Here is a 22,301-nt window from a genome sequence, read left to right as displayed (position 1 = left end):
CGCCCGAATGCGGGAGGTAGGGGGCAGCGTCTCCCCTTGCGCTGTTGCTCCCGCAGGATGTACACCCGGGCTGGCACTGTCTCATCTCAACGTGACGCCCCGCCCCGTCTCTTGGATCAGAATCTCAAATCCCTTTCTAGCATCTTCCCCTCTCTCCGCTGGGCCTTTGGTATGCCCCAGGGGACAGATGTCTTGGGATCTTTAACATTTGGGATGCTGCAAATGCCGAAGTTAAATGAAATACCTCCGGGGAGGGGAGGCCCGGGGGAGCCTTGGGGAGAGGGAAGATGGGCGGGACCAACAGGTCCTGAAGCTGTGCGGAGGGCGCGGGGGGCGCGGGGGCAGGCGCGGGGAGCCAGAACTCGGTGGGACAGGTAAGGCGGAAACTTAGTGAACCGGACGCGGGACAACTGGGGGAGATCGAGTCCCTGAACCCCGATCTTCAGCCTCAGCAGAGGTGATCTTGCAGGGAACGTGGGTAATTTTACCAAGAGGTCGAGAATTCCCACCCCAAAGCCGTTTCCAACGGCTCAACCTTTCTCCTTCGATCCTCTCCCCAGGCCGGTGGATCTCTCCTGGCCAGGTTCCGGCAAGCCAGAAGGCAGGCAAACAAAAGGAGCCCAAGTTCCAGGCCGGCCTGGAAGGGGAGGGCGCGGTGGGGGAGGGGCTGGGGGGGCAGGACAAAGGGGCTTTTTACGGAGAGCCTAGAGGATTGATTTCAGGGTGCATCCTCGGCTAGCCCGAGTTCCTTTCCCTGGCTTAGTTGGGGGTGAACACCTTTCCCAGTGGCCAGATAGAAGAATGGAGAAAGAAAACAGCATCGGGGGTTGGTCTTCCATCCCTCTTGCCTTGAGAGCCCCAAACAATTTCCCGTCTTTTCCTGGTTGTGAGCTCCTGTGGCTGGCCATTGATTTGTTAATTCATTAAGTAAAGTTATGGGACTGCTGGTGCCTGTACTTGGCTGGGCGCCTTTGAGGATGTGGAGGTGCTAAGGATGGAGGACGGGGTTTTAAAAACTTTGACTCCTAGCGATCACAGAAATCTAAAGAAGGAACTTCGGGGCTGCGAGGGGCGTATGGTTGGTTACAGGTCTGTGGAAGGGTTTGGTCACGAAAGGTTTTGAAGAGGAGGCTTTCCCGCGAAGGGTTGTCTTCCACCGAGGTCACATTCCAGGGCTGTGCAAGGAGCCCAAGGAGCCCTCGCTTTCTCGCCTGTCGGTGGTCTTTCTTGTTGTCAGTGCCCTGGAACTAGCGGTCAGAAGCATCAGCTTCCTGGTTCCTAGAATGGGGCTCCGAGTTCCAAGTTCTTAGCTACCTCCGGAGTGCCCACCTTTCCTTGCTGTGGCCCCCTCCTAACCCTCTCCTTGGCAGGAGGGCTATTGGTTTGTCAGCTGCACTGCAAACCTTATATTCTGTTGCGTTGGGGAATGGTGGATTTGGAGTATTTAAAAATCAAGGATGAACACAAGCAGGTTGGTCTGAGGTGCGTTGCTGAGCAAGGGCCTACTACCCATCTTCAATAGAAGTCTGTACTACAGCCCTGGGTTTCTGCAATAAAAGAAAAAGGAAAAGCTCCGTTTCACAGCTGACCTGCAATGAGACTGGGAGCAGTGAGTGAAACTCTTTCTACACGATTAGTGGGTGCTGAAGAGGGAGGACGCTGATGGTTGGTTTCGGGGCTTGCCTCTCTGCAGGTTGCATATTTCCTTGGTGTGGGGGGGGGGACAGGTTCTGCTTGAGGGGGTTTGAGTTTGTGATGTCGCTGGCCTGGCTTCTTCTGCTCAAGTCCATTCTTGAAAAGCGGGTTTCAAGCAGCAGGAATCATTGGTGAAGCCTGGAGGCTTTTCCTGGAAGACAGCTTAAGGAATTTATGTCCCTGTGTGTACAGGCCTTAACCCGATTTTGAATTTTGTCCTTGAATTCAGATGGCATTACCTGAGGCCGTAGTTCTTAGCTGGGTTCAAACCTGTCACCCCAGGCTGCAGGGGCAGCGTCCGTAACTGTGGCTCTCCCGTGAGGTCGGTTTCCTCGCGCCCTGAAGTTATATGTAAATAGCTTCATTCATCGGTTGCTTGAAATGACCCGTTGCTGGGTCTTGTTTAATGTTAATAATGAAGTATACATGTTGTTACGTTTTTGTGGTTTCTGAAAGGCACTTCAGTGTAATTGGGCTTCATAACTGGTCTCTTTATTTTAAACATTAAGAAAATCAAGCAGAGTTGGTTCTAGAAACTCCACCACTGTCCCCAGTTGGAGCTGGGGGGATGGGCCAAGACAGCTCCAGCCCAGAGTCAACCCTTCACAGACACTGGACAAGCGTGTAAACCTGTTGGGGGATGGGAAGAGACTGCAGTATTGTGGAGGACTAGGGGGGTGGAAGGAGGTTCAGAGAGCATGCTCCCCACGGTGGGGAGGGTCTGTCCCCTGTGAGGGCCCCTCGGCCTCTGTTTGGGGAGCGGAGGAGGTGGTCAGCCTGTAGGAGTCCAGGGCTAGCGCTGTTTGGAAAGAGGGCGTGTACAGGAATGTGAAGGTATGGGAGGGGGGTTATGTCTAGAAGGAATGGAGTTGTAGAGAAGGGTGGTGGCAGACTGTGACCCAGCTCTGTTCAGGAGATGCTTAACAGCCAGCTTGTCTGATGTTTAGGTGCTGGGGCGTGGAGAGTGAGGACCGGGTCTCTTTGGGGCTAGGAGAAGGAAGGTCCGTATTGAGTTCCTAGGTTGCAGAGGTGGAGGATGGGAGGGGATGGGACAAAGGCTTGAGCGGTGCAGCCAATCTGCAGTGTATCTCTAGCCTCTGGGAAGAGGCCGCTGTCAGCCTCAGGTCTTGTATACTAAGAAAGTTTGCATTTGCTTGAGGGTCAGTGGACTGAAAGGCCTGGAAGCCAACTTTTGGCAGGGACCAAGTTCCAGGGTAGTGACTGGTTCCCCGTGTTTGGAGAACAGGCTAAAGATTGCTGCTCTCCTGTGGAGTAAGTGATGGCTAGACTGTTGGTCAGGGCCCCACAGAGGATTGCTGGGGTGGGATGTGATGCTCTTGATGTTGCTGGAATAAAAAGAAAGCAGCGTGGTCCCCCATCTCTAGCACCCTAGAGTCTGCAGGAGCAATCCTGTCCTGTTTTTCTTGTCCATTTGCTTTTGTTTCTTTTTTAGGTGCTGGGTTTTAAACTTGTACTCTACCCATGCCTTCCATACATTCACCACAGCCATCTTTTCTTCTTCCTCCTCCTCCTCCTCTATTTTTTTTTTTTTTACCCAGGCTGGTCCTCAGTCTATGGGCTCATGTGATCCTCCTGCCTCGGATCACAAGTAGTTGGGTTGGGACTGCAAGTTGCTACAGGTGCCTGACACAATCCCCAACTCAGCCCGAGGTTTGAGGCTTTTAAATCCCTAATCTGGGAAAGCTGAGGCTGTGTTAGGGAAAGCGGTGACCCCCGTGTCTGTGGATTTTCTGATGATGCTCTCTGCATACAGTGAATTTTTTATTTGTTTTATTGGGGGGGTTAACATTCTTCAATTTCTAGAAAGAAAAGTGGGGTACACGAGAGGCCAGAACCACGCAGGACAGAAGGGCACTGAAGTGTTTCATAGCTCAGCACACTGTATTCGGGTTCTTTGTGGCTGTGGAAACCTGATTCTGCTGCCTTCTGGCTGTCTTTCATGGGGAACCCCTTTTTCCCTGCTCCCCTCGGCCCGGAAGTGCAGAGGCCTAGGAGCTGCCTGCCGGCGACTGCCAGCAGCCGGATTAGTTCAGGGAAGGACTTGCTCACCTGCTCCTCCCCTCTGACTCAAGTCGTAACAAGTAACCTGGTTCCCCTGGCCCGGCAGCCTGGGAGGGACAGCAGGCAGGCGGGACCCGATGAGAGGGAGAGGCAGGGCCATCAGCGTATGGAAAGCTTGCTGGAAGCAAGAGCACCAGGTGGCCTGCTTGTGACCTGGGAGACCCCGAGGTGGCACAAGAGGCACCTCAAACCCCTGATCAGAAGTCTTTCCTGATCTGAACTGAGCTCTGGAGCAGGTGAGAGTGGGGGTGGGGCAGGGGTGAGGCTAGTCTCTGGGTTTGAGCTGTAGGCAGACCAGGAAATAGAGGGAGCCCTGGTCAGACATGGCTATCATTCCCCTACACCGAAGGTCACATTTGGGTTCAGGAGAAAAAGAGGTTTGCTAGTGGGTTTGGGAGCAGGGACCCTGTCTCTGTGAGCAGGCCTAAATTTCCAACAAAGATGAGCTGGGACAGAGGGGATCGGCTTTGGGGACACATTTGTGATGTGGAGGTCCCCAATGGCTTCCCTGAGAGAAAATATGTAGGAGCTTCGATCTCTTTCTGAGACAATCTTTCTCCCTCTGGCTTTGTCTGGGGTAGCCGGCGTCTTGCTCTGGGCTGGCTGGGAGGGTCAGGGGGGCAGAGAGACTCCTGAGTTGGGGGTGGGGTTGTTACCTGAACTGCCTTTTTCTAAAGCAAGGCCTTCCTTGCCTAGGCCCAAGCTCTGCTGGGTGGGGCCTGTGCTGCCCCTGTGAATCCTGGGGAAGGTTCCTCACATTGGAGAGCTGTGCTCTGTGTCTCTATGGGTGTCATTTGTAGCCTTGTATTGCCCAGAAGCTAATTCAGATGTAGGGGCTGGGAAGGGCCTTAGACCTGTCTGATTTTCATTATCCTTGTGAGGAAAAGTGGGCCTTCGGAGGCCAGAGACCCTCCTCGGCTGTCTCACGAAGCTGCATAACTGGGTGCTGAACCCAGATCTTTGGACCTGTGCACTTTGCCCTCCTTAGAGCAGCAAGTGAGCCTAGAGTTGACCCTGCATCCTGTTGGGTCCACGGTGAATATCAGAGCCTTGAGGAGAGAGAAACTGGAGAAGACATGCTAAGACATCCCTTAGTCTCCAAAGGAACCCCTCTTGTCTGCTTAGTCTCCGAACGAACCCCTCTCTTGTCTGCAACAGCCCCCCTGAGAGGAAGGGCTTGAGGTGTTTCAACCTTTCAAGGCAACTTCTTAGTGGTTAATAATCAATTAGCAAGTGTGACTAATTGATGGCTTCCCCTCCCACTTTCCCCCTCCCTCTGTCCAAAGCAAAAGGCTCCAGGTGCCAGCTGCCAGCCCTGCTAGAGTCTTGGTCCTGCTTCCTAGTTGCTTGTCTTCTTCTGGGATGAGTGGGAAGATGCCTCGAGGTGGGAGAAAGACCCAGCTGTCTGCTTCTCTGGGCTAGAAAGAGTAAGGGTTTGAGACAAACGGACAGCATGAGCTAACAGTTGCCCTAGCTTCCTGGAAGTCCCAGAGGACATGGCCGGTCCCTTCAGTGTGTCCGTCAAGGCACCACGTCAACTTTTATTCCTTTTATTCATGCCTTTATTCTCCAGACTTGCTTGGAAGATTGAAATTCCCGAGTGCAAAGTACATGTCGATTTCAGGGCCTTGGTTTTAACCATTGCTGTCCACTGTGCGTTGATAAACTGTGTTGTTTACACAATCTAGTAAAGCTCTCCTTATCCCCCTGGTCTTTCGGGCTCAGTCAGCAGACCTGGGGAGCTTAGCTGATAGTGGTACCCCCTTCTCCCTGCTTCACAGTCCGTTCTTCCAAGGAGCACCATTCTGCTCTGTTGTCTATCAGGCAGGGACGAAGCACCCCCCTCCCACCGTGCCCCACCCCTGCAGCCCTTGTCCTCTGTGGAGGCAGCAGGATAAGTTCCAGACAGAAACTCTGAAGGACTTTTGGACTCTTGCTCAATGGGCTGACTCAGTGAGGAGGTGGTGGCTGGCCTCTGCTTCCAGACCTCCGCCTGGGCTCCACCCACCCTTCCCCACCCTGGCTCTAGCCAACAGCTGCCAGCCCTGGCCAGCTGGGATCCCACCGAGGGTGTGGGTTTGGAAAAGAGATAAGGGGAGGTCACAGGTGTTTGGGTGAGTGACGTGCTGGGCTGTAGCTAAACCACCAAGGTGTTCTCTAGTCACAGGGGGGCATAGAAGCCAGTGTTTTCCTTTCCGTCCTTGGTAACTTCTAGTCAGCTTCCAGCCATTCAATAGACTCCTCCCGCCTAGCTGTGGAGTGTAGAGTCCGCAGGTTAACTCCTCTTGGGGAAGTCTCCTAGGTATGCTGGTGGCTTGGGATTCAGGACAACTCTCTGGCATGGAACTGCTTCTTTGACCTATAGGTGAATGACCAGGTCCAGTCAGCAAGGTGCCCTGGTCCTTGGGTCCCAGATTGGCTTTGTGGTCACTGCCCAGCCATTTCTTGCCAGTGCCTTTAGCCAGTGAAGCAGTAGGCAGGCCATGCCTCATGCCTCCTGTGTTCTCAAGGTGAGGATGGCTATACCTCTTAAAGACAGCTTTTCATCTCCCCCCTTCGCCATCCTGTTCCATCTTCCCGCCTTTTCATCTTCTCTTTGTTATTTTCCTTGTTTTTGTACAGCCACCAGTTCAGCCAACCTCTTTGGACCTAGAGGACTTTCTGAGTGGGAGCTAAGCTGTACCCTAAGAGTGTCCCACCACCCCCAGAAAACCTCTCACCCCCAGATCATTCCAGAAACACAATCCTCACTTCCACTTCCCCACCTCAAGCATTGAAACCACAGGCGGCTTCACAGAGTGTTCTTGTTATTTTCTCTTAAAAGCTGGGAAAACGCCAGGCAACCTACCCATCCTGGCGCAGGCTGGGACCGGCGCAGCCCCTTCTTCCTCTGTACCCCTTCCCCCCAGAAATTCATCATGGAGAGTAAGGATGAGGTCAGTGACACGGACAGTGGCATCATCCTGCAGTCTGGTGAGTGATGTAGGAAATTCCCCTGCCCTGGTCGCTGCTGACTCCAGGCTGAGTCCCTAGGCCTTGGGCTAGTTAAGCTAAACGTCCCAAAGGGCTGGAGAAGGAGAAGGTGGCAAGGGAAGTGGGGGGACTGGATGGTCTGGCACTTCTAGGAACTGTAGTTTTCCTTGCTGGAAGGCACTAGCCAGGAGTTTCTGTCCTGTCTGGAGCAAGGATCTGCTGTGTCCTACTTTAGTTGCAGCGATGAACTAAGAAGCCGAAAACTCTTATCTAATGACTGTTAATGTCCTCTCTACTAAGCCTGAGCCTGTGGGTCTAGACTTCCCTGGCTTCGAGAAAGGACAGGAGACAGGGGAAGACACAGTTCTGCCCATGACCCCTTCTCCCCACAGGTCACCTGGTGGGGCAGCTCTCCCTTTGTACTATAATGGTACCAACCTTTGGGCAGCCAGGAGATAGGATGTTTTGTGGTTGTGACACAGACCTTAGCAGCTAGCTTGTAATATGTGGGCAAGCATGAGACTGTAGGGGAGTGCGCACTCCTGGAAGTGGTCAACAGTGTCCTAAGGATGCCTTGCTTCCGCAGTCCTGAGCAGGTGTCCCTTGTCTTCCCGCAGGCCCAGACAGCCCTGTTTCACCAATGAAGGAGCTGACCAATGCAGTGCGCAAGCAGCAGAGGGCCCTGGAAGCGAGGCTGGAGGCCTGCTTGGAGGAACTGCGTAGGCTCTGCCTGAGGGAGGCGGTGAGGCCCCTGGAGCTATGCTTTGGGATATTGGGGCTGAGGAGAAAGTCACATTTTTGAAGGGATTGGAAATCAGACTGGGGTCTGGGCCTAGCATCTCCCTCATGTGGGTTTGACCTGAACACTGAGTAGAGGGGAAATAGACCTGGCAGAGGTTCAGGTACTGGAGAGGAAGAGATGAGGGGCTGCAGAGAGGTCAGAGAGATGCACTTTTGATAATTGTACCTTAGGTCAGGGTAGCCTTCGGGAGGAAGTGATCAGATGGGCTGAGATGGTGAAAGGGGAGAGAGCGGGGTGCTCGAGAACGGGAGTAAGAAGACAACTGTGGCATGATGGGATGAGCTGGGCAAGAGCACAAGTTGCTCTTGATTTCTGGAATTCTTGATCTCCAAGGTTTCTGGGATGTCAGGCCCATGCAGCGTGGGACTAGACAGCAAGTTTAAATGGTTGGATGAGGGCGGAGCAGGTGGTGAGGGCCTGACTTGACTCTGCCCCCCAACCCCAGGAGCTGACTGGTACTTTGCCAGCAGAATATCCCCTTAAGCCGGGAGAGAAGGCCCCCAAGGTCCGGCGTAGGATCGGAGCAGCGTACAAGCTGGATGAGTGGGCTCTGCACAGAGAGGTGAGGCGTGTCAGAGGTCATGGTCACTGTGCCCCATCCCCGGAGGCTGACTACCGAAGCAGCCCAGTGCTCTGGCAATGTCTGCCATCCAGTCTGGGTGCTGGCCGTGTTAACCCAGGGCTTCTCCTCATGAGTAGCCCAGATGGCTCTGAGCAAGCATGCTACCTCAGCAGCTGGGGAGCTGAGCTCAAGGGAAGATACTGGGCTTGGCCCTAGTGGGCAGAGGATTAAGAATACCAGTAACCACCACGAAGAAGCGGTTGCCAAGGGGGTTGGTGTAGCATGAGGCCCAGCCTTTCTCAGCCTAGGTAGAAGGAGGTGGGGTGGCTCTGGCCTTAGGTGACCTTCCCCTTAGATTCCCATGAGTTGACATGCTAGGTTCTTTGGGGTCAGGAAGGAAAGTGCCCCACTTAAATCCTCTCCCAGCCCAGCACAGCAGGTAGCTGGGGTGTGACTCTCATAATTGACAGTTGACTTTGAGCCCCTCCCACCGCTTCACCCTTTGCTGTGTGTCCCTGGACACTGCTGCCTGCACACGAGCCACCTGGAGTCTTCTGTTCCCCCTAGAGCCAAGGACTCTCCTTGGCCCTCACTTTCAACCCCCCCTCCCCAGGACCCCCTAAGCAGCCTGGAGCGCCAGTTGGCTCTGCAGCTTCAGATCACTGAGGCGGCTCGAAGGTTGTGTGCGGAGGAGAACCTCAGCAGACAGGCTCGCAGGCAGCGGAAGCATGCGGCTCTGCAAGAGGAGAAGAAACTGAGGGAGCTCGAGCGCCGCCTGGGTGATCGGCGGAGGAACAGCGAGCCCCCTCCCACCACTGTGCCCTCCCTGGGCAGAGGTGAGCCCGTTCTCCTGAGCTGTACAGGCCTCTCACAGTGCAGCCCTGTACTCCATTTTGCACTGTGCCTTTGGCTACTGCCTGTGTTCATGTCTCACATTAGCGCTACGGGCGCGCCATCAGGGTACTCCTTCCTGGGCCCACGGAGGCTCCGTCCTTACCTATGTACCCCACCAAAGCATCTCCACCCCGGGAGACCTTCCCCATCCATTTCCTCTTTCTGCGTCTCCCTCATAGTACCCACTTCTACAAAACTTTATAGACGGAAGACGTTTCTCTGCGTGATCATAACCCAAGGGTTTTATTCAATCTGGAATATTACCTTCAGGGCAAAGTGCAGTGAACCGTAGGTTCTACATTGGTGTGCTTTCCTCCAGCCCGAGTTAGGCAGCTTTTGGGATTGACTGTTGCTGTTGGTAGCCAATTGCTGATGGGTTCAGTGCCTCCTACTTGGGTGTTTAGTCCAAGTTGTACCCTCAAAGTGCTTTCAAGTGTCTACAACTGCCGTGGTCAGGAGTCCTGGTTTTCACGTCTCTGCTGAATCATTCTCGTAGCTTAGTGCCTGAGCCCGGATCCGGAGATGAGGCTGTGGGGCACCTTAGAACCAGAGCCAGCCAAAAATGACCTCAGTGTGTCCAGTCTGGTGAGCTTTTGAGCCCTCAGGTGGGACTGTTTTCCTTTGCCCTGACCCAAATCCGGCTTGTCAGGTCTGGACTTGTAACCTCCATTTCACTCCTGGTTCAGCCCTGCTCCCAGAAATCTCTTGGCCTGGCCCCGGCCACATCTGAAGGAGGCGGTGTTAGGGACAAGCTGCTGATCTGTTCACTGTAGCCTTGAATCAGAGCATGTGGAGCAATAGCCTCCCTCGCGCCCCTGTGTCCGTCGTCACCCATCAGCTGGGTTCTCTTCCTTGACTGGACACACGTTAGAAGCCTGCAGGTCCTTCCTGATCCCCACGCTCCATGCCTCGGGTAGGCATTGCTTTCGGCAGCTGCGACTAGTTCCGGAGTGTGTGAACAGACACCAGCCAGGTCACCCTTGGAAACCTGGAGTAGATGGCAAAGATCAATGTTCTATGTCATGGCTGACGGAGAACCCAGAAGTAAAGCCAGGGCCTCCAGTGGGTCTGGTCCCAGTACAGGACACCACTCTCCCTTCCCAAGGCTCTAAGGAAAAGGGCACTCTGTTCCGTCTCCATTTCCCACAGGCCCTGGGTATGGGAAAGATACCAGATGACTGAAGCATAGTGATCCCCAAGGGCCACCTCTGTACTTGGAGGAGCCATTAATGATGAGATGAGCCCTATCCCGGTAGGTCTCAACCCCTCTGGTCCCTCTCCACCTTTGCCTGTAGGTGCTGCCATGGCTAGGCGCCTTTGCTCAGAGAGGGACTTTACTGGGGTGCGGGGGATGGCGTCACTACCACTGCCATTGAGATTGATGACACTCCTTGTCGGAAGTGGGGAAGCAGGCCAGGACGTGCCTATGGCTTTGGCTTAACCCTCTGTAGGAGGCGAGCAGCTGAGGTTCTCAGGGCCTTTAGCCCAGAGAAGCTAGGAGGTGTGCAGAGGAAACACCTGGTACAGCCAGAGCCTCGTTTGGCTCTGGCGCAGACAGACCCTGCCCTCCAGACAGGCCCGAGGTTCTGGGTTCTAGTGTCCTGATTTGGGAGCGCAGAAGGAAGTAGTTCTAGACTAACCATTCCTGTTTCGTGGCTCCCCCGTCCCTTGGGGGAGCTCACCTGGAAAGGAGGAAGTCGAGAGAGATTAATAATTAGTTTGAGGCTAGAGGGTGTTTTCAATTCAAAAGGAAAAATAAGCAAACAGACCAAAAAAAAAAAAAAAAACGAAACCCCACTCACCACCCCCTTTGCACACAAGGGTTATTCAGTTGGAGAAAGTAATTAGCCAGGTGAGGGTAATTAGTTCTCTGCAGGTGGCAAGGAGTGGCCGGGCATTGAGCTAATTTTTACTGTGAGCAAGCCGAGACCCACCCCCTGGACTCCTTATGCAATGGGCGATCGGGATGTGCTTGTTGATTGACAGTGTCAGTCAGCACTATCTAATAGGGACTCAGCGATGGAAACACTGTGCTGGCCAGTATGGTGACTGCCTGCTGCACGTAGCTCCTGGACATTTGGACTGTGCCCTGTGTGACTGAGGAACTGAACTTTTCTTTTGAGTTAGCGCAGTCTCGTAGTCTGGTTTGGTTTGTTGGGCAGTGTAGCTTAGTAAGTATGGTTTCGTGGTTCTACCTCTGCCTGGGGTATTCTGTCATGGCTGCGGGGGGAGAGTCGTGGTAGGTAAGGGAGCAGGACAGGAGTGAACCAGGACCAAACTGGGACAGGGTGGAGACAGTGGGCATCTCAGGAGCCACTGTGTTTGGCAGCTTATCCTCCCAGCTTCCACCCTGCAAAGCCACGTGACTCCAGAACTCCACACAGCATTGTATCCTTTGACCTACAAAACCAACAGTCCTGTTTATGTGAGGATTGGAGGTGACAGGGAATGATGTCTTCCCAGACCTTTCCGCCCTGACCAACACCTGTGATTTGAACCCACATTGCACTAGTGGGCCGTGAGAATAACACTTGCATCATTTCTTCAATTTGACATTTGCAAAAACAAAAAATAATTGCTCTTAAAGTTTTTTGTAAAAGACACCAAACAGAGAACCAGAATTCAACAAGAGGGCTTCTCATCACTGCACCCCAAAGCAAAGGTTAACTGTGAGTTATGCAAAGCCTTGGCTAGCTACTCGGCAGCCTATCCACAAAGCCACAGACGATAAGAATTGCTATAGGTAGAGTTTATCTTTGGCTATAGTTACAGATCAGAGATTGGCAATTTTCTCTATAAAGACCTGGAGAACAAAGATTTTAGACTTTGTGGGTTATACAGTCCCTTATCACAACTAACTCTGCCTTGTTGGTGCTGAGGCAGCCAGACATCAGGACTCGGGAGCTGTGTCTCAATACGACCTCACCGGTGCAGCCCTGCCCACAGACCAGATTTGGTCTGTGGGATGAAGTGTACCAGCCTTTTTAACAAATGATTTTAAGATGGTTGAGACTGTTTGTTCCGCTTAGAACTTTCTGGTAACGGCCTATACTGGCTGACAGGAGAACTAATCAAGGGATGTGGCTTACTTGGAGCACAGCCTCTAGCAAGACCGGTCAGGTGTGAATTCTTCCTCGGCAGCCTTTTTGGTGGATTGACCCAAATCTCCTTGCTTGGGCTAAGACTCCGTTTCCCCAGTTACATGGAGATGACGGTATCTACCTCAGTTGTTAGGGGTTTTACATGAATTAGCGCAGGTGAGATATTTAGGAAAGGATTGGCACAGTAGATTACTAATATTAATTAGTAATTAATTATTAACTATTATTAATGTTTTCTCATCTCCGTTCCATCTGGGCCACTCCGAGTTAGCCTCAAACTCCAGAGCATCACATCTGTTCAGGGGCAAAAGAAAAATAGGGCTCCCCTCCCCCACCCCATGTCCTGAGTGACAGCTGTATTTCACGCGGCACTGCCGGGCTCCAGTTCCCTCAGGTGACTGGCAGGGCACTAGCCGGCCACTCTTCTTAGGGCCCCATAGTCCCCACAGCCCAGACTCCCACCCCCACTGCTCTTGTGGGTACTACAGGAATTCTTATGTCTGAGACCCTGGAGATGAGTTGCATTTGGGGTATTTGAAGATTGTAGACACCCTAGCTAAATACTCTGCATCCTAAGAGCATTCTAAAGTTGTTCTCAGTCTTTCTCCTTATTACCAGAAAGTCCTTGTTGGCTGATGGGAAGTCTGTAGTCCAGAGCCTTGAAATGTCTTAATTTGTGAACCCCTTTTTACCTCTAGGTAATAGGTTCTGAGTACATGGTTTAGCACGTAGTGGGTATTTCCTGGGGGAATTCAGCCGCTGTCCTGGCAGAGGAAGTGGGCAGCTTAACTCTGGGCTCACTGCCTCTCTTCTCTGTCCTCCTCTTTGATTGTTGCAGAGCTCAGTGCTTCGGATGACAGTTCCCTGTCTGATGGGCTACTCCTGGAGGAAGGTGAGATGTCAAGGCTGTGGGGATTTGCAGGGTTTGCTAATGAGATCTCTCAGCGGGACTGGAAAGTTGAGGATGCTGATGAAGGCAGGGGCACCAGCTAAAGGTCTGCCTCAGATCTGATGTCAGTTGCTGTGTGTCCAGGCTCATGCCCCGTTGAGGGTGGGGGATGTGCTGAGCTCTTCTTTCAATGGGTCCTTTTGATGAGGAAGGGAACGATGAGCTCTAGCCTGTCCCATTAACCCTGGTGTCCCTGCTTCGCTCAGAGGCTGTGTTTCAGAGCCAGTTAGAGCCAGTGAACGGCCCACTCAAAATCATTGCTGGGGTTGAAAGGAAGGCAACACTGGAGAGGACATACAAGACTATGGATTAAGGATTGTGTTTAAAAAGACTGAGAGCAGTGAGGGTCAAAGTGGACTAAGAAGGCAATGCAGGCGTGCCCAGGGTGTGCCGAGGCCAATAAGGAAACAGGGCACCTAGGTGAGGCAGGAACAAGAAAAGTAGGTAGCTGCAGACAGGCACCCACCGTGAGCAAGTGCTGGGAAGTGGAGTAGAGAGGCTGAGCAAGGAAGCAGGTGTAAAATTAAAATAGGACTGGGGGAAAGGGGGAAGGAGTCCCAAGGGAGAAGAAAACAGTGTTTCTTATCTGGGATTGGGGCTGTAGCCTGGAGCAGTAGGTCAAGGCATCGAAGAGGGAGAGCAAACCCTGGGCTGTGGAGGTTCTTGCTGAGCCGGTTTTCCCCAGCCTCTGCCTTTTCTTCTACCCTTGCAGAAGATTCCAAAGCACCAAAACCTCCCCCAGAGTCCCCAGCACCAGCACCGGCACCACCTTCACGGCCTCTTCCACCCCAGAGCCTTGAGGGCCTGCAGGCAACAGGACCTGAGTCTGGCGGCCTAGAACGGGCCCCCATCCAAAACAGTCCATGGAAGGAGACCAGCCTGGATCACCCCTATGAGAAGCCCAGGAAGTCTTCTGAGCTCAGTAGCGAGTCCAGGTCAGGCTGGGGAGGAAGGCAGGGGGCAGATAGTTAGAGAGTACTAGGGTGGTCCTGACTGGGGCTGTGGATGAGGGATGTGCAGGTGGTCACTAGGGTGGTCCCGACTGGGGCTGTGGATGAGGATGTGCAGGTGGTCACGAGGGTGGTCCCGACTGGGGCTGTGGATGAGAGATGTGCAGGTGGTCACGAGGGTGGTCCCGACTGGGGCTGTGGATGAGGGATGTGCAGGTGGTCACTAGGGTGGTCCCGACTGGAGCTGTGGATGAGGGATGTGCAGGTGGTCACTAGGGTGGTCCTGACTGGGGCTGTGGATGGGAATTTGCAGGTGGTCACTAGGGTGGTCCTGACTGGGGCTGTGGATGAGGGATGTGCAGGTGGTCACTAGGGTGGTCCTGACCGGGGCTGTGGATGGGAATTTGCAGGTGGTCACTAGGGTGGTCCCGACTGGGGCTGTGGATGGGGAATGCCCAAGTGATCACTCTTATTAGCTGGGTGATGCCAGAGGTGTGAGAACTGGTAGCCTTTTGGGGTGCTGACACTTTGTACCATTCCCACTGAGGCCCCAGCCTTGTGAGCCTTCAAATTAGAGGTTCTCAACCTGTGGGTCCTGGCCCTGTGGGTCGGGAAGGACTCTTTCACAAGGGCTATCTGTGAGAACACAGATATTTACTTTATAATTTACAATAGTAGCGAAATTATAGTTTTAAAGTAACAACAAAAATAATTTTACGGTTGGGGGTCACCACAACTTGAGGAGCTGTGTTAAAGGGTCACAGCCTTAGGAAGGTGGAGGACCACCGCTCTAAATAAAACACTGCGGCCACCGACATCCCCCATCTCTTTGCAGCAGCCCAGCCACCACCCCTCAGGAGCAGCCCAGCGCCTCCAGCCTATGGCTGCTAGATCCTGCCTCCTACCACGTGGTCCCCATCCGAAATGTTCCTGGCCAGTGGCAGGGCCGCACCAGTGCCCCAGCTACCCCTGAGATGCAGGGCAGGAGGGGCCAGTCGCAGTCTCTGAGGTAAGAAGGCTACCTTAGGGGTGTAGGGGACCGCCCAGTCCCATCCCCAGCTACGCAGATATGGCTGAGACACCCTGGGTGACACAGGGCTAGCACCTTGGGTGCTCCTTTGCATCCCTCTGGGGTGCCTCTCTGAGGAGGTCGAGTGCAAAGCATTTCATCCGCGAAGAAGGATTCCTTGACACGAGGTTCCCAGCCTCACCCTGGTTTCACACACTGGCGAATATTGCTTGACTGTTGGTCGCCAACAAAGCATGCTTTTCCAGTCGATGCACAGTTGGTTCTCGTTATTCACGGTAGTCATGGACTACAGCATGGCTGAAAACACCAATAGCAGAGGTTCTCAACCTGTGGGTCGCAACCCCTTTGGGGGTGGAACCACCCTTTTCACGGTGTCACCTAAGACCATCTGAAAACACAGATATTTACATTACATTTCATAACAGTAGCAAAATTACAGTTACGAAGTAGCAACAAAAGTAATTTTGTTGGGGGTCACCACAACATGTATTAAAGGGTTGCAGTATTAGGAAGCTTGAGAACCTCTGTCTTAAGGAAATACAGATTTTGGTGACAGTGTTGCTCATTAACCGAGTACTGCATATGTCCTTGTTGAACATGAGTTTCTGTTTAGGACACTTAATACATCTGTGGCTTCATTAACACTAAACTCTTGCCAAATGACACTGTAAGTTAGTCTGAATGAAGTTGATCTAGCAGTCTTATTTTACTACAGGACGGTTCACAGTGTTCTTGTGCTTTGAAACTGCAGGGAGCAGTTCAGCATCACTTGTGGGGTCATTTGAAATAGAAAGTAGTCAGGTGTGGTACCTCCCATCACTTGAGAGGCAGAAGCAGGTGGGTTTCAGGCCAGCTTGGTCTACAGAACAAGGTCCAGGACAGCCAGGACTACATTGAGAGACCCTTTTTCCAAACAAGCAAGCAAGCTGGGCAGTGGTGGCACACGCCTTTTATCCAAGCACTTGGGAGGCAGAGAGAGGCAGATCTCTGTGAGCTCGAGGCCAGTCTGGTTGACAGAGCGAGTTCCAGGACAGGTTCCAAAGCTACACAAAACCTGTCTCAATAAACAAAAATAAAACAAAAGAAGCAAGCAAACAAAAAATAATAGTCACCTTCCCTCCCCCATGCACTAAGTAATAAATACTACAGAAAGTCTGAAGGATGAAGTATGATGGCCACACATGAACTATTTAGTTCTATTTCAGTGTGGGGCAGAGCTGGAGAAGGAACCCAGGCCCCATGAGTGATGGAGAAGCTTTCTATGTACCCCAGCTGTGGTTTGTTATTGTTGTGTTTGCTGGTAGATAAGATTTCCCTGCGTAGTCTAGCCTGGCCTGGAATCCACCATCCTCCTGCCTCAGCCTCCTTGTGCGGTACCTCTGTATTACCCACACCAAACTCAGCACTTGACCCTTGGTCAACCTCTGCTGGAGATGTGTTCTTAAAGCAATCTGAATCCTCTGCTGCGCCAAGCAACCATGACTATGTGTTAGTTACTTTTCTCCTTCGATGCTGGGATTAAAATACCAGGCAAAGCAACTCAAGGAAGGAGGCTTTGCTTTGGATCACAGTTGGAGGTGCTGTCCACTGTGTAGGGAAGGCATGGCAGCAGGAGGGTGAGGTAACTCAGTGCATCTGCGGCCAGGAAGCAGAGAGAGATGAATGCTGCTTCCCAGCTCATTCTCAGTTCCTTTGTTTTGTTTTGTTTTGTTTTTGTTTTTCAAGAAGAGTTTCTCTGTGTAGTCATGGCTGTCCTGGAACTCTGTAGACCTGGTTAGCCTTGAATTTGGAGATCCGCCTGCCTCTGCCTCCTGAGTGCTGGGATCAGAGGTGTGCACCACCAGGCTCAGCAACTCTCGGTCCTTTTAATTCCGTCCAGGACCCTAGCCCATGGAAAGGTGCCACCCATATTTAGGGTGGTCTTCTCACTTCAACTAACCCAGTATAGAAACTCCTCACAGACATATCCAGAGGTTTGTCTTGTAGGTGATTCTAGATCCTGTCAAGTGGACAAGATTAGCCATTGCAAAACGCTGCACATATTGACTTTGGAATCAATTTTAGCAAATGGGTGAATTGGCAAATACTAAACCTATGAGTAATGAAAACCAACCGGATGTTTCTTTCCAAGCCCCTACTACCTGATAGTAGTAGTTTCAGTCAACGAGATGTGAAAAGTGGTGCTAGCCACGCCTACCTGATAGCACCAAAGCCTCTTCAGGTTGCTCATCAACCTGACAGGTGCAATGGCTCCGAAGTAAAGCTGGTTTTATACTGTCGCTACCACCAAGGTCACTTTATAAACAGTGTCTTTGTACAGAAATTTCAAAGGGAATCCTGCCCCATGCCCAGTATGTAAGCAGAGCAGGGGCTAGATTTGATCCCGCCCTGCATGCTCCTGCCCTTTGGAACACATAAAAGCTTTTCACATTGAAGTTAGATGCTCGACAATGTCTAAGCAGACAGCGTCTGAAGGAAATGTTATTTAGCAGAGTGTACCCTAGCTGCCTGGGAAATGTGACATGGATATCGCAGAATGTCGGCCTTCCTATCTGTGGTTGGAATTGACTGAGAAACCAAAATCCTTTTAAAAAAAATCACATATGTATCAGACAGGAACAAAATCCCTTTTGCAGGGCTGGGCATTTTTGACCCTAGGACTTCATGCATGCTAAGCAAGTATTCTTACCTCTGAGCCACATTCCCCGTTCATCAGATTCTCGTCACTATTCCTAAATAGTACAGTACGTGAACTAGTACATGGCCTTTGCACCGCATTAGGAATTATAAGAACTCCAGAGATGGTTTAAAGTCCACAGGATGTATTGTATGTAACGCTTACCTATTTTATCAAGGGACTTGTGACCTGGATTTTGTGACTCATGCTAGCACCCATGGATTCAGTTTATCCCTACATGAAAAGAGCTAGAAGGAATCACTTGGGTGAATGGAGCAGGAGCAGATAGCAATAGAGCATGCTGGGAGGAAATGTGTTGCTTCTGCATATAAGCACAAGTGACTGAGGAGGTCTGACCAGAGTAAGCCTAGCACACGCTCATTGCCTTGGCTTTGGAATAGAACACTGGCCTCCAAGTCATAACTTATCATAACAGTGTGGCTCCTCCCCCACTCAGCTTTCCTGCTTTCCTCTTCAGGATGGACTCCTTCCGATCAGGTGCGGAGGGCCGAGGTCGCAGTGCCTTTCCCCGCCGCCGCCCTACTCATTACACGGTGACGGTGCCGGACTCCTGCTTCACGCCCAGCAAGCCCCCACTGCCGCATCCTGCCTGCCACTCTTGCTCTGAAGACAGCGGCTCTGACGTCTCCAGCATCTCCCACCCCACCTCACCGGGCAGCAGCAGCCCAGACATTTCCTTTCTGCGGCCCCTCGGTCCCCCTGAGCCACCCCGCCATCATGGGGCCCGGGGCCCAGCCTATGGCCGAGAGCTGGCCCCTCACTACCCTAAACTTCTGCTGCCCGCTGGATACTTCCCAACGGGGCGCTACGTGATGGTGGCCGAGGGCCATCTGCCACCGGGCGAGTGGGAGCTGTGTCGTGCAGCCCTAAGTGCTGCCTACGATGAGGAGGGCGCTCCCTTGCGCTACCAGCGGCTGGTGCCCTCCCACAGCCGAATCGTGCGCACACCCTCATTGAAGGACAGTCCCGCGGGCAGGGCACTCAGCAAGGCAGCCGTCTCCGAGGAGCTCAAGTGGTGGCATGAGCGGGCACGTCTCCGGAGCAGCCGTCCCCACTCACTGGACCGCCAAGGGGCTTTCCGCGTTAGGAGCCTGCCTCCCGGGAGGGAGAGCTTCGGGAGGGCCTCAGGACCCCGGACACAGGTCGAGCATCCCCTGGGGGAAGACATTAGATCAGCAGACTACTGGCCAAGTAATCCCTAATTGGGAAAATTAGGCTAAAAAAAGAGTGTATCCTTTTGGCATTAGAAGGCACTTCTGACCTCCCTAGGAGTGTTTCTGACTTGTGCCTGCTGTGTCTAGTGTCTCCTGCAAGAGCACATACCAGTGTGGCCCTGTAAAGATCATCCACACAGATAGCAGTGGAGATTTCCCCCTAATGGCTTCACAGACGATCCACACAACAGATAAACTTCCGTGTAACCAAATGTGCAACCCAAATTAACCCCTGGAATTTCCTGACTCCAGGGCCCAGAACAAAGGGAGAATCTGGAAAACGGCCTTGCAGAAAGCAACTCAGGGCAGCCAAGCTGAAATGGTTTCTTGGTTAACAGCTAGAGTACCCGGTTCTAATCTCAGCCCCACTTGTTACAAGTTATGTGCTCCTGTGGGTTACTTAACTCGCAGACTTCTATTTCTCCCCCTCAAAAAGACAGGCATTGTAAGTGACTCCTCTCGTAGGGCGATTAAGCATCTAAAATGACTAGATCAATGCGCAAGAGTGCTGAGTGAGAGGTAATATCACCCAGGCTCACAGAGGCCAGGGTAGGGAGGAAGGTTGCAGTGATAGCATTTCGGCTTAAGAACACTGACTTTGGGTAGGGATGCAACCTTGGTTTCTGTGAGACCCATTTCTTCATTCTTAGAGCGAGGATAGCAGGCATGAATTCTCTCTTTCTTTTCCCTTCCTGATTCAGAAGGCTGTGCAGGGGACACGCTCTAGAAGTTACCAACAAGCTGCTTCTTTGAGACCCCAGATTCCCAGCAGCCCAGCTGCATCATCCTCCCCTCCCCCCTGGTTCTTTGGGCTGTTGCAGCTGCCATCCCTGGCTGGGCAGCACCCTGGCCCAGTCCCAGGCTGAACACCCTTCCAGCTGACATGCTTTTCTCTTCCTACGAGCTCGGACCTGTCTTTGGTCTAGGCTTGGCCCATCCCAACCTGTCAGACAGGGACGGTGATGAGACATGAGGCCAGGAAAGGTGGGGAAGAAGGTCAGGGTGCCCGTCACACCCCAAAGAACCTGGAGTGGTAAACAGATGCGGGGGGTGGAGGGGTACCTGGGAGTATCATTCTTGGGGAGGGTGGGAGCAGACCACAGGGGATTGGTCTGTGGTGGTCTATGCTTTTAAGCAAGAAAAAAGGTGTGAGTGTGTTCTCAGTGCTGACATGTCTGCCCAGTTTGCTTATCCGCCTCTCCTTTCTCCCTGTGACAGGTGCCCCCAGTGTGTGTACTCCGGAGGTCACCAGATGGGGCTCCGGTGCAAGTCTTTGTGCCTGAGAACGGCGAGATCATCAGCCAGGTGTAACTACATTGAAAGCCTTGGCCACAGCTGGAAAAGACTTTCATATTGGAGCTGGGGTTGACACCCCTCACCCCTAAGTGCTTCCTTCGGCTCTCCTGCCCTCATCGCCGGCCGATGACTCAGAGCTGAAGCCTTTGTTTTTTACATGAGCATTTTCCAGAAGCCCTGACCTGAGGATTTATATCTGTGATTTGTCTTTACGGTTCCTATAATATGATTGTACTTTATCCCCCGGAGTCTGGCCTTTTGGACTTAAGGACTTGCTGGGCTGATGGCAGCATTTATCTTCTTATGCAGTCCAAGTGGCCTAGAGGCCCCTTGGGATTCCCCCGATGCTCTGTGCCTTCTTCCTGAGGTGGCTGCTGGTTCCGACCGTGGGAGGCGGGATGTGGTACACACACAACAAGGACTCTTCCCTTGTTCCCAGATCTTTGGGTACCATATGCTGGGCAGGATTCTCCTCTCCCTTTTATGTGCTCTGTGATGCACACTCAATGGCAGGAAAGTCACTATGTCCTGGCGGAGCCTTGTCTTCCTGCTGTTCTCCCAATCCTAAAGGTCTCTGCTAGCAGCCTCCACCTCTGTTCTGTCTCCACACCTTTGAGCTCTCAGACCACTGAACCTGGACTTTGAGGCTACACTAGACTGTCTAATCAGGGGGCTGGTTGGTGGGGAACACCTCGCCCTTCACAGGCACTGCTGGCCAATGTGAGGCTAGGCTGGTTAGCAAGTATGCCCTCTGAAATCTTCATAGTCCTAGAAGCCAGCACCTTAAAAAAATGTATACATGTTTATATATATATCTATGAATACATTTTTTTTGAGTACCACTTCTGTGGCATGTTTGAGGGGCAATTACTGCTCCTTCCATTTTCTGCTCTGAGAAAAGTCCTTGTTTGTTCACACCCGGAGAAGTTCATTGATGACTCCCTATAGGGGGCTGGATTGGCTTAGATAACATGAATGAGTTGTCCCAGCTCCTGAGACCAGGCAAGCCAGGAAGCTGCCTACACTTACACCACTGGTACAATTAAGTTCCTTTGCTGCCAGGTCAGAAGCCCAGGTAAGCGGTTGTGAGTCTGTGTGGCCTTCTCCACTTGAGCACTTCTCCGGTTCCTCTCCGGACTGGATGAACTCCAGATGCCTGACTCTAATGATCTGTTTCTCCTGCTGGAGAGAAAACAGTGTGGCCCATTGCACTGGGGCTGGGGGAGGGGCGGTGCTAGGAATTTAGGGGGCTAAGGCAAGCTCGAGGAGATGCACAAGGCATTTCTGTCCTGTGTTCTCACCGCATCCTACAGTCGTCCCAGCTCCGCTCTCCACACTGTTTGGCTGCCCTGCTTTTGTTTGTCTGACTTCTGAGCCCCTTCCCTAGTGTATAGATGCCCCTTCCCAGTGTGTTCTCTGGATCCCTAAGTGCCTTAGATCCTAAGTCACAAAGCTGGGAGACATCTGAGTGCTGGGCCCTCTCCATGCCTGAGCACCCTCTGCGTTAACTTATTGGTCTTACCTAACAGCTATTTCGTGTGTTTGCACAGTGGCGGTGCCCGCAGCTGCAGGGCTGAAACTGTGCAACGTTGTGCCAAATACTTCAATAAAGTCTGATTGGCCCAGCTGAGGAGGAAGGATTTTGTGTGTGTGTGCATGTGTAGAGTTTTCTGACAAAGGCTGTGCCCAGCTCCCTGGGCATCTGGCTCACCTTTCCGATGGTCTGGCCATGTCTCTAAGGAGCAGGTGGGGTGACAGAGGGAGAGCCAAGTTGCTTCTTTGACCGAAGGGAATCCTTCGCAGCTCCTTGATGTCTCCAGGGACTGAGGGCTATGCTTTGGAAGTCATCTCCAGAGAGATCAGATTTTGGGACAGGCTCACCTCTGGTGTCAAATGGCCCAAGCCAAGCAGTGGTTAGAGGCTTGTGAGAAACAATTCCTGTAGCTGGAAAAACAGGCTTTCCTTGGGTAAAAGAGGGGTTGTCCATAACTCCTGTGTTTCTGCAAAAAGCCCGGGGAAGGGGGTGGAGGGTGGGAGACTGCAGGTTTCACTGGG

General features: G+C 52.5%; 1 protein-coding gene across 3 annotated transcripts; it reads left to right on the top strand.

Annotated features, from left to right (window-relative positions):
- The first annotated feature begins 198 nt into the window (after positions 1-198).
- Inava (innate immunity activator) lies at positions 199-21,875 on the top strand. 3 transcript variants are annotated; one of them, XM_075988096.1, is made up of 10 exons: positions 199-374; positions 6,602-6,750; positions 7,368-7,492; positions 7,998-8,114; positions 8,728-8,950; positions 12,948-13,001; positions 13,771-13,993; positions 14,844-15,017; positions 18,194-18,878; positions 20,169-21,875. In XM_075988096.1, the coding sequence occupies exons 1-10, from the start codon at positions 214-216 to the stop codon at positions 20,259-20,261; spliced, it is 2,004 nt and encodes a 667-aa protein (XP_075844211.1). In that variant the 5' UTR covers positions 199-213; the 3' UTR covers positions 20,262-21,875. The 3 variants fall into 3 exon arrangements, with proteins under 3 accessions (XP_075844211.1, XP_075844212.1, XP_075844213.1); XM_075988097.1 differs by having other exon boundaries at positions 14,847-15,017; positions 20,169-20,390; XM_075988098.1 differs by lacking the exon at positions 199-374 and adding an exon at positions 3,881-4,013 and having other exon boundaries at positions 20,169-20,390.
- Positions 21,876-22,301: the final 426 nt, after the last annotated feature.

The sequence above is a fragment of the Microtus pennsylvanicus genome, chromosome 10 (genome assembly GCF_037038515.1).
Source record: "Microtus pennsylvanicus isolate mMicPen1 chromosome 10, mMicPen1.hap1, whole genome shotgun sequence".
NCBI lineage: Eukaryota > Metazoa > Chordata > Mammalia > Rodentia > Cricetidae > Microtus > Microtus pennsylvanicus.
The sequence above is the reverse complement of the archived record's forward strand: the minus strand, read 5'-3'. Positions and strand labels throughout refer to the sequence as shown.